The 12,595-nt window shown below is 41.8% G+C and overlaps 1 protein-coding gene across 3 annotated transcripts in view; it reads right to left on the reverse strand.

The window, feature by feature from the left end:
- The window catches only part of LOC133951959 (heterogeneous nuclear ribonucleoprotein C-like), a 38,601-nt gene that overhangs the window by 6,565 nt on the left and 19,441 nt on the right, over positions 1-12,595 (reverse strand). For all 3 annotated transcript variants that reach the window (XM_062386217.1, XM_062386232.1, XM_062386226.1), the window contains exon 3: positions 3,221-3,271. In XM_062386217.1, coding sequence (XP_062242201.1) covers positions 3,221-3,271 — 51 coding nt within the window. The remainder of the gene's footprint in view (positions 1-3,220; positions 3,272-12,595) is intronic.

Here is a 12,595-nt window from a genome sequence, read left to right on the forward strand (position 1 = left end):
TCTATAATATAAAAATGATATCACGAAAAGATGGGTATGTATATTTACATTTTATTTTACATAAAATGTTTTAATTCAGGTTCTATATATTTAATTGTATTTTTGTAATTACAGTTATTAACAATAAAATTCATGGTTAAGCTGTATAATATTAAGCTTCAATTACATTTCTTTGTAGTTAAATTGATAACAACATACACCAAATGTTTTAAATACAGTAAAATCATTGGCTGATATGTCGGCATCGCAAACGCTTTACTCCCTAATACCACAGACCGTAGATAAAGATGGTCAAACTGGCTACTCCAAAAAAATTAATTTGAATCATCTTGATCGCCACCTGGTGGCTTGTTGCCGTAAAGGTCATCCATGTTAGTGAATGGGATATGGATCAAACTAAACAGTCAAACTAGTTGTTTCATGCTATCAAAATAAAAATGGTGTCAAAACGTCAGGATTGACAGGTGAGAGAGTGACCTGTGCGTGTATCGATAGCACCTTGCTACTCCTCCCTTCTCCTCCCCTCCGGGAGGCGCTACAGATTTCTGTTCACCCAAAACCTCCAGACACAAAAACAGTTTCTTCCCCCACGCCGTCTCACTCCTGAACAGCCAATTCCACCGTGGCACTGTGCAATAACCCTGGCTCTTTATAATAACCACTGTACAAATACTCCCGAAGTGTCTGATATGTGAGATATTCTGGATAGTGAGAGAGATGCGTTGTTCATCTCTATGTTCAATCTCCATATCAGTCGGGCTCTAATACACACACAGACACACAGGTATGGCAGTGTCACATAAGGATGAAGTGTGTTAGACCACCAGAAGTGTGTAAGATTAGAGGCTTTGAGCAGAGACCAAATACTTATGGGAGTTTAAAGTACTTTAGAGCAGTTTGCAGGGGCAGATAGACAATGTGCTGTTACACCGACTTTGAAGTGTCATCTCAGAGAATGGCGGCTCAGACAATGAGAGACTGTAGACGAGCGAGGATTACAGAAAAGTCTGCGAGTGTGTGTGTGTGGGAGAGTTTGTCTCTATGGATTAGACCCCACACCAAAAGCCGCTTTGTAAACTCGGACTGTTATCTGTGTGCTGAAAGACACTTTCCTCCATTGTTTGCTCAAGAGGACAGCAGACAAAAACAGTCATTTCTCTCCTCCCCACACACACTGCCTCCACCTCACCCGGAGGCAAACACATGTGCGTACACACACACACACATAAATATCCACACACAGCTGTCAGAGGTGCTAGCTAACAGAATGGGAAATAATCATGCACTGTGTTAAAAAGAAATTAAAAATTCCAAGGCGAGTGTTCCCCCCGGAGCGAAGGCAGAAAAATGCAGAGCAAAGAGAAGCAAATGGAAAAAGATGACGGTTAATACTTAGAGCATCAGAGCATCGATATGTTCGAGAAAGAGGCAGTGGAATGAAGTGTATCTTGAATTGTGTTGTTTGTGTGTGTGTATGTGTGTGTGTGTAAGTTTTATTCAGATCTGCTGAGTGGAGTGTTTATGAGTGAAGCCTGAGGGATGCAGGAGGGTCCCTGAGCAATTTCAGTCAAGGACCAATAACACAGAGCTCGGTCTAAATACTTCAGCCATGGAACCACTGCACTTTACTCTACTCTGCACATGAATCTATTCTGCTCATTCTCACAGATTGTAAACCAACTGATGTTGTGACTGAAATAATCAGAAGAAGTTTGTTTACGACTGGGAAAAATCACTGGAAAACCACCTCAGGTCAGAACCACAACCCGGAAAGTCTATGAAAATGTTGATACACCAGTTGCGGACGTCATCACTTATAAACCGATAAATTACATTTTACAATCAGCTCTGAATGGTAGCATTTATGATAAACTTTCATATGTTTGAAATTATTTATCTTCCTGTCGCACCTGATCCTTTTATTTGCCCTTCATTATTATTCAAATATCAGTAAGGTGTTGTTTAAATGCTCTAAACCAATAAATACAACACGTTTTGTTTACAGCGTCCACAGAAGAATACCTTCACAACTTGGGGAAATGGACCATCCCAGGAGCCTGTGAATGCACAGTGAGTCCCAGATAATATGCTAACTTTCAGTGTCTACATGGAGCAGCACATAACCCTAATGTCTGTTTTGTGTTGCTTTAACTGCATTTCTACGAAGAACTTAACCTGAAGTGACAGTGGCTTATAACCTGTGACATTTCTCAACACAGGCCGTGAAGTTTGGCATTCATTTTCAATCTACCTTAAGACTGTCTGAAAAAACATCTGCTTTAGTAGTCTCAAGCTTGCTTATTTTAAATAAATGGAGAGTGAAAAGGTCTTTTAGTGAAACTTATCCCCAGGACTGCCTCATGACTTCACCTTTGTGGTAAGGCACAGAATGGAAAATCAGTTGTTGATTCATTTTAGGTAGTTCTTCTTACGTCGATTTATGTATAAGTATACATTTTTCTGCTCAGTTAAGTTTAGTTATTGATGCGATAAAAGCACCGTGCTTGACAGCTGAGACTGACTTGTCGACAGCGTGCATCAGCAGGAATTAGATATAGTGGTTCCATCCCTCGTTCACTACTGCGTCATCGACACAAGTACGCAGTGTTCGAATCTGGTGGGATGAAGTGGAGACAATTTGTCCATATTTTTATAAGTATAGGGCTGGGCAATATTACTTTGAATCAATATCACCATTATTACAAACTTAAACCTCAATAACGATTAATTAACTGTTATCGCGCAATTGCAAAAAATGAACGTAGCAGAAAACCCGACAGTTCATGAATGCACACATTGGGGAAGCATTAACGAAATTAACTTACATGAGCAAGATTAAGTCAGTTAGAGGTTATAAATGTCAGTCTTGATACATTTTTGGTTAATGGCCCAGCCAGAAGTCTATGTCCAACATCTCATGACATGTGTGCGACTGTCACAGCCTGAAGACATAAATATATTTTGTGTATGTCTGCATATTTCCATGTCCACATGTGGGTGATGTGATGAGTGAGCTGCTGGCTGTTTAAGCAGTTACAGGCAACAGCGTAAGCAGGGAGCGGATGATTGACAGTTGCGCAGCAGACCGCGATGGGAATCAGAAAGGACTGAAGACAGCAGGGATGAAGAATGTGCTTCAGCCTCATCCTCTTTAGCCTCCTGTGACACACAGACAAGCAATGAGGTGTGTGAGCTGCCATGCATAGCTCTCTGACAGTACCTGTCATAGTAGTCCTCATGATAGCTGTCGTAGTCCAGGTCGAACTCAGATCTGCAGGAGAGGTGGAGAGGGAGACAAAGAAGGAGGAGGTGGTTAGAAAAAGTATTTGTTGAAGGTGCATGATACACGTTTGCTCAGCTTTCACAGACCGCTCTTAACACACAGCAAGCTTGTTTGGTGTGTCAGTGTTTAAAAGTGTGTGTGTGTGTGTGTGTGTGTGTGTGTGTGTGTGTGTGTGTGTGTGTGTTTGAGCTGCAGCAGGGTAATATGGTGCTATCACTTCATCTGGAAAGAATACAGTGTTCATGATCTCCAGCCAGCTGGAAAAAGACATTGGATTTGTTCTGCTGCAACATCAAAGCTGGAAAATCCATAAAAATGGTCTCATGGTCCAACTGTACCACCCACTAAACACCTCTGTGCACGTATCAGCTTAGTGAGGCAAGCTGTGAGGCATGTGTGTGTGTTTATGGGAGAATCGGTGGCAGGTGAGTGATGTGACAGGGCTGAACTTATGTGGGGTGGTAGCTGGTGTGTACCTGCGGAAAGAACCGGAGGAAGTGGAGGAGAGAAAAGTGACACTAAGCCAGGGTGAACATTCTGGTGTGTCAGACCTCAGCATTCCTCCCTAATCCCAGCGCAGAGTCGCTAATAATCCCTCCATGTTGCTCTCCCTCCCCGTGTCTCTCTCTTTGTCTCCCTCTCTGACTCACTCCCTCTATCTGTCTTTGTCCTTCTTTCACCTTACTGTCATGCTTTCCCTTCGTTCAAACTGACCTCACTCCATCCATTTCTCCCTCAACCAGTCTTCAATTCACTTCCCTTGAATTACATTCAAATCAATTCAGTTTGTCTCAATTGTTTAACCTGCAAGATAAGGATTTCATGCATTGTAAATGTGACACAAAACTAGAGCTTAGAAAACCATGACAGTAAGTTGTAAGATGCAAAACAGAGAGGAAGTGCAGCATCCAATGATGTTTGTTGGTTTGTCACCATATTGGTGAAACCTTGGACATACAAGTCATGTGATTAACTGTTAATAAAAATATTGTTTATAGTTAAATGTCAGCAAATATGAAAAATTAAATAAGACAACAAAGTGAAAACTATTTGAGATGAGACACATTTTAGAGCTATTTTTAGAGATATTCAAGTAACAGCTCGTATTCCACAAAATATTGACATGAAAACAACACGACTGTTCAGGTGACTTATTCCGGGAGAGTTACATAACACACCCACCGTCCTTGACATATATCTGTCAAAGAGCGAGAGTTTGTGGCTGCAGTCCCCTGATGCTCATCTCCACCATGAGACAAACATCAAGGGACTAAAACCGAATGGCACAGACAGAAGTACACCCTTGTACAAATATACAAAGACAAATATGTCAGCGTTATGAGAAGAACAAACCTCTCAACCTCTGTGTGTTTGTGTGGATCTGAAGTGTGGACCTATTTTGGAGTGGACTGTAATCATTGCTCCTCCAGTGTTACTCTCAGGGACACTTCTCTGTCTCACACCAGCTGGTTTTCAGAGGTCAGGAGACAGGAAACTGCCAAATTATTTATAACAAGTGCTCATGCCTGAGCTACACATGTGCCAAGGATCCAATTTAAGTTCTTGAAATAGTGAAATGTGTTGTTTGAGCTCATTTTGTCAAACCAGCTGAAACATATTGATTCATAGTGCATTCCAGGACATAAAATAAAGACGTGTGTATTTCAGGTAAATTCTTCTTTTTCACCAGTTAAGAAAACACAGAGAGGCCCGAGAAAAGAGGAGGAGAGCAGCAGTAACTCCACAGCTCCTCAGCTGAGCCGAGCTTTCTGTTCTCGAAGTGAAGTCTGCCTGAAGAAAGAGAGAGAGAGAGAGAGAGAGAGAGAGAGAGAGAGAGAGAGAGAGAGAGAGAGAGAGAGAGAGAGAGAGAATAACAGCTATTCTCCGAAATCCTCTCTGAGGGAGAACTAAGCTGCTGTTCACTCTCTGCCTGTTTCTGTCCCAGTGGCACTCAAACGTTTACCTTCATCACAGTGGAGTCTTCTGGGCTTAGAAGCAGACAGAATAAATCATCGGTGTTCGCAGTAAATACATTTTGTAATGTGAAGCTTTTATTCTTTTTTTATCCCTGTATTTGTTATTTTAATTAGGCTGAATAGATTAGACTTTGCAGGATTTCACTTCTACTTCACTCTTTACATCAATTATTAGCAATAAATGTTAAATAACTGTCAATTGTTAAATAACATAGTAGGTTATTAATTTGTAATGATAGCTGGGTCATTGGAAATGTCACTGTGGTGCCGTAAATATTTGTAATTAACAGATAGTTAAATGTGATTCATTGTAGATACATCTGTGTCAGGTAAGCTTAGCCTCCATTTAGACTGTATTTACATCTACACTGAGCAGCCAAGTGCCAGGGTCAGTGTGTATCCTGAGCATAGCAACGTGTGTGTGTGTGTGTGTGAGTGAGAGAGAGAGAGCGGGAGGGAGGAAGAGAGAGAGAGAGGGAGAGAGAGAGGTAGATGGACAGCAGGGTCACTAAAGGCTAATTAATTTCTTTTTCATAATTTCTCAAGAGCCAAAGCAATCCATTAGTCATGGCTGGCCATAAATCATTTCAGCCTCAGCATGCCTGTGTGTATGTGCATGTGTGTGTGTGTGAGAGTGTGTTTGTGTGAGTGTGTTTGTGCATTAGGCACAGACAAGTTGCTTTTTGTGAACAAAGATTTCCTCCATTGTGCACACGGAACAACCACCAAAGGCAGAAACCCATCAGAAAAACCTTTAAGGTGTGTGTGTGTGTGTGTGTGTGTGAGATAAACTGTGTGAGATGAAATATTATAGATGTAGTTCAATTGGCTTAGAGCCTTGACAGATGCAATTTAATCTCACTGACAATAAATCAAAGTGACACTTAATGTGGGATTCTTGTTTTCTTGATTGTGGTGACATCAAATCATAATTTCTTACAATCACTACCAGCTCTTAGTAATCAGACTGGACAGTTAAATTAATATGAAAGTTAAACTGTATATTTACAAATGACAGTGAGCCACAGCAGAAATGCATCTGTTGATGGAAGTTACAGCATTTACAGAGATGGCCAAAAGCAGACAAAGGTTTCTGTGTGTTTTGTTCCATTACATCAGAAGTGCCACAACTGTAGACCTGCTGCTGGATTTAGAAAAACATCTTAAAAGCAGCAGCTAAGTTTAGGTTCCATCTGAACGTCTTGCTAAGTAGATGTCATTTAAAAATAGCTAAATCTCACCCAAGTGAAGAGCCACATCTTCATCAAGCCTCTCTGCCTTGAGTGTATTTGAAGGTAAATCTTGGAGTTTGAGTTGGAGCTTGTCCCATGTTTCTCATCGAAGCAGCTAATGACAACGTAATCTTTCTTTACACATCCCGTGTACATGCACATCATGCTTCCCGCACACCAGTGACTTTGTGAAATTAGATGTGCACCGATACACACACCTACTGTCAGATATATTACTCATACAATTCATGAAGCAAAGTGCAGCGTTACACTAAAACCTCCCAGAATTAATGAAATTTGGTGTCATTCGTCATAGTACAAAGCACGAAGAAGGAATTAGTTCCAGTTACTTCATTTCAACACCTATTATGTTCTTCCCCTTTCTCTCTCTCCCTCTCTCACTCTTTTTCTCTCTCGCTCGCTCTCTTCCATGAAAATGTGATGGCCATTCATTTACATTTGCATGCGGTGAAGGACAGACGGGTTTAACGACTGTGCTCCACTGAGAATTCAGATTTATTTTAACATAAGTTTTTCCCTAAATCAGGTCGGAAGCGGCAGGTGAAGTATGATAGATTTCCAGATCATATAAAAAGCAGGTGTGAATATTGCATTCATCGCTAGTAATGAGCCGTTAAGAGGAGAATATATTGAATCTATGCAGGAAAACCCAGACCCAGGCCACACTGCATGGGATTCAAACCAAAACCCTTCTTGCTGTAAAGAAAACACTACGTTATACTGTATCACGTGGCTGCCCCCAATCTATTAATATAGAAACACATTGTTGTGTTGGGAAAAAAATCCATCGAGCAATGTGGAAACAGATTTATGATCGCAAGTCTCCTGTCATACGTGTGTTGGCGTTTTTTATTAGTGTTTATAGGCTTCCCATTGTGTTCCATTATCCACTGTACCCACACCTGTTGTTACATTATTAGTTACATGAACAAATGTAGACAGACTGGGAATGATGTTGTGTCAGTTGGTCGTGTTCCCACGGTGTGATTACAAAGAGGAGTCTGTCGCGCTCCTAATGTCTGTTGATACCAATGAATCTAAAGCTCACGTCGTGGTCTCTAAAAGTGAACAATGTAATAAACAGGACAGGTTCCAAAAATATGCAGTAAAACAGTAAAACTCCGAAAACTTCTCCTCTTTCATTGAGCCGTGTCTAAGCCTGTTAAGAAGTAGTTTGATGACGAGATATTCGCTCCTTCAGAGTGTTGAGATATTTATCCACAAACTGAGCAGATGAGTCACAGTTTTCTTTCAGCTGGTTCAGACCAGAGACTGTATATAAATATGAATGACACGTCTCTACTCCCTCCCTAGCTCCAGAAATGTCAAAATATCCCGGGCACACGCTGCAAGTATAGCAGTCGAGGTATTGAGGTCCAGACAACACACATGCTTGACCAATCACGAGCCAATCTCAGCTGTCAGTCACTACGTTTCACCCCGTTTTTAAAGCATGAAATGATTAATACAAAAATTGCTCGAAAAGTAAATGTAGTTCTTATATTTAAACTACTACTTACATTTTAAGTAAGAACTACTTAAAATGTCAGAAATCCTCTTTGAGAAAAAACTATTCCACGTGTACTTTCACTTTTTAGTTTGATCCATCTCCCATCCACTAACATGGAGGAGACCTATACTCCAGCCACCCACCAGGCAGAGATCAAGATGCTTTGGGGAGCATTTTGGGGTCCATCTTTAAATACAGTCTATTGTTCAAACTAACTACGACAAAGCACAGGAAGAACATTACTCTGCATTGGCCTAACTCCATCATCTAGTGTGGATACGTCAAAAATTGTGGTGATCACCTGTCAAGTTGAACCACAAGGCGATGTATCTTAGTTTATTTCTAAATTGTATGAGAATGGGATTTTTCTTGTTGCCCAGCCATAAAATCTGAAAATATCGTTTGTGTTCACGGACTGACTGTTAGAGGAGAGACAGAGGGAGACAGAGCAGAGACACCACGGGATGTTGGGGGTGAGTATGATGAAGATGAAAGCGTAGCAGCTTTGATGGGGGACGAAGGGAAGATGAAGGGGATGCTGGCAGCTTGTTCTCCCTCTCAAACGCTCTCTAAGGACAAAATCTGAGCTAATCTACTCCCCCTTAGCCTTTCATTTAATCACTGTCGCTCCTATTCTCTTCATTTCAATCACATTCAAAATACATTCCTCTGTCTCTTTTGTTTTTTAAAGCCACGAGTGATTCTCCGTTTACGCCCCTCTGCATTAAATACACTAAATGTGCACATGGTCACAATTAATAACAAAACTGTATGGTATGTTATAGGTCATACGGATCCATATCATTTATGTTAGTGGTATCACAACGCATCATCAACTATTTCACACTGGTGCAGAGTCTGTTCGAAACCTGCCTGTTTGTTTGGCCTGTGGTGATGCTGGTTGCAGATTACTTTCTGAACCAGTAAAAGTGACCAGCAGTTACTGAGTCACAGAGAGAAGAGACCAACTGCAGGACTCAGTCCACGAGACCACGAAGCTGCGCCACTGCTGCTGCATAAAGAGCTGCTCACCTGTTTATTCAAAGTTCAGTGAAGCTCGACTCACGTAATAGAAATTTACTTAATAACTTCTTGGTGTATGCTCACAGCAGACATTTCAATCCTGGGTACAGCTCAACACAGACTTTATGGTGCACCCACTGTCTAGTATGGGAGCCCATTGTCTCTTCAAGTTGATCCTGATATCACTTTATCATGTGACCTTTTGCTCTACTCTGGTTTAACTGTGTTTGTCCTTTGTTTGAAGAACTCAGCTGAGTGACACAACACCCGAGCAACACATGATATCATTTCCTCTCCAACACATTTCGGATGCAGCCCATCAGTCACCATCTTATCAGACGATGAGTTCCAGACACAGAACAATACATTCACACAGCCCTCTCTTTGTGTTTTGGGGGTCAGGAGGTAACCCACACAGAGACACTTAAATATGAGCACACAAACTTCAAATTGTATCTCACTTGCAACCTCCACCTTGCCTGCGTGATCCTTTCTGCAGAAAGCTTTTACAAATACATCTACAAAGACATCTTGTCTCAACACCTTTTTTGTTAACTAAAAGTTCCACCACACTCAAAACCATCAAGGAGGAGCAAAATCTGTCTTCAAACTTAATAATATGACATTCATTGTGATAATTATCGATATATAGACTGATGCAACATTTTTTATCATTATATAATTTTTGCCCATATCATGCAGCTCTACTGAATATGTCAACTGAAAGAGTTTTTTTACACAAATGAAAGGACATTATCCTTTTAATCCCCCTGGTTGCAGACAATATAAGAACACTTTTTTTTTGTAATGAAATATCTCCATTATTGACAACTGCATGGTTGTATCATCTATAAATAATTGTCTGTTGTTTGTGGCATATACAGTCAATAACTTTCACACGTGTGGTAGCTCTCACATTTCATCCTGAGGGAGACTTTACATTTGACAAGGAGCATCTTTATTATTTCCTGATTACCCACTTAAACATGCAGCGATCACACACTCTGCTGCTTTAATCAATGGCCTGAAGGAAAGTAGCCGATCAATAACACATCACCATGTAATCTGCTCCTTGACATCCATTACTGCTTGGCCCGCTGGTTTGCTTCATTCGGATATACTGCATGTGCCACGGGGCATTGATATACAGCTACAGGCCGTAGCACGAGAGGCAGTGGAGTAATGGAAACTCGTGGAGCTCATAAATTTATATCCTTACGTGCATCAAGGTTAAATAATGGCCTGAGAGCAATTCATTCAGTCTGAAAATATATGGAGGTTTATGTGTCAGATTGCACTCATCGTTCTTCACTTTGGTTTAAGTGTCTCTGAATGGCTGACGGCTCTTTAGATTTGATTGCAGTCACACCATCAGGAAGAGGAGCTTGAGAGCAGTGGGCTAAGATAGTGCAGCTGGGGTAGACCTGCTGCATCATGGGAGCAGAGCTGCAGCCTCAAAAGCAACACGTATCACGCCAGGGACACACCGGTGGCGGAGCGCCAACTCACATGCGAGCAGCCGCCTGGCTGTTCACACCGGAAGCGCATTTCTCTGCGCTGCTCAGCCCGCGATTCTGCTTCTTCTGCTACTTTGTAATCCAGCTGTGGCACTTCCCTGCCGGTGTGAACAGCCCAATCGATTAACATGGGCGCCAAAAGGAAGCGGATAGCATTTTGTGGCGCTTCCCGACGCTTCCGCCTCCGATGTGTGCGTCAGGCAACAGGGAACTGGAGAGTGATCCACAGAGGAAAGACATTTTCCTCTTTGATCAGAATAAATCCTTAAGGTAGCCTCATAGCGGTGCAAGAGCTCTTTAAAAGGTAGAGATGTTCCGATTGCAGAAATCGGATACTTCCAAAATGCCGGGTCGGGCATCCGTGAGTACCCAAATCTATGTGCCAACCTGATACCTGATTTAAAGGTAGTAATTGAAGTGTTTTTTCAGTTATGATTGTCAAACTAGAAAATAAAAGAAGCTCTAACCTGAGCCAGGTCATACACCTATGACAGCAACCATCACTTCCATAAAGTGTTAGAAGCATACAACAGTTGAAATACGTTATATTAGTTGTAAGCTTTTTAAATGCACTGGTACTTGATCGTTAACATCAGCTGATGCGCAAAGTCCAGGGTATCAGTAACGAGGAAGGAAAAATGGTATTGCAACATCGCCACCGACATGAGTGGATAAAGTGGAGAGGAAAGGACCCGACCAATGAGCAAACGGAGAGTTTGGGGAAGAGACAAGGCGGATGGGGACAGACAGAGAAATGAGTCAGATTCTCCCACAGCTGTCAGGGTGTGGACATTCCTGACTGATGCAGCGGGCTCGTAGGATCAGCCGCGGCAGGCACGAGGTGTGGCAATTCCACTGTCATCGTTTGATTTGCCAACAGCTAAAGAATGAGTTAGAAACAATGTGCAAGTCTCATGGAACAGCCTGCGATTTAATGTGAGCCGCTACGACTGATGGGAAACTGAAATACATCAGTTCAACACAACTGAGTCATAATGGAGAGTGTATTCAAATGCTTCCCCATATAGGACAGAAGACAGTTGCCCAATCCACCTGGTATTAACATGAGTCCTGAGAGACTCAATCAAAAGTGGACAGTGTTAAGTACATCTGTTCACACCAGGTATTAAAAACCATCCTGAATGTGTCTCCTGTGACCACTTTGGATCGAATCTCACTTCCTTCCTATATGGCCCAGCATGCATTTGGGTTCACACTTAGAAAAAAGTCTCAATCTTGTCTGTAAGAGGAAGGACAGGAGACGCGATGAGATGGAAGGAGCTGAGGAGAGGAGAGAAGAGAAAGGAGAGAAGACGAGAGGAAGGAGAGGAGACAAGATAAGATGGAAGGAGCTGAGGAGAGGAGACGAGATGAGATGGAAGGAGCTGAGGAGAGGAGAGAAGAGAAAGGAGAGGAGACGAGAGGAAGGAGAGGAAACAAGATAAGATGGAAGGAGCTGAGGAGAGGAGACGAGATGAGATGGAAGGAGCTGAGGAGAGGAGAGAAGAGAAAGGAGAGAAGACGAGAGGAAGGAGAGGAGACAAGATGAGATGGAAGGAGCTGAGGAGACGAGACAAGATGAGATGGAAGGAGCTGAGGAGAGGAGGCGGTTAATTGCCGTGGACTGTCGAAACAAAAGATTAACATAATCTGCCTTTCAAATCAGACACTGTGGTGTCTGCTTTGATTAAAAGCCCAAATTAGCTTTTATATTAATTGCTAATTTAGCGATCTTGCAGGACAGGGTGTAAATAAATGATTAAAGCTGCCCGTATTCTGTTGTCGCAGATAAAAAAAAATCCATTCATAATGTAATAATGTATAAACCAATCTGATCAGATGCAGCTGACCTCTGTTTGACGCTGGAAAAAAAAGTATTTAAATCACTGGAAGACAGTATAGCCTACATTTTTGTGTGTGCTACAGTGAATTCTATAGCGTGTACAGTATGTGGGCGTATGTATTTCTTCACACCATAAATATGTGCAAAATTGTGGGTTTAACTCTGTGTGTATGTGCACTGCAGAATCCCC

The sequence above is a fragment of the Platichthys flesus genome, chromosome 1, assembly GCF_949316205.1.
Source record: "Platichthys flesus chromosome 1, fPlaFle2.1, whole genome shotgun sequence".
NCBI classification, from domain to species: Eukaryota; Metazoa; Chordata; class Actinopteri; order Pleuronectiformes; family Pleuronectidae; genus Platichthys; species Platichthys flesus.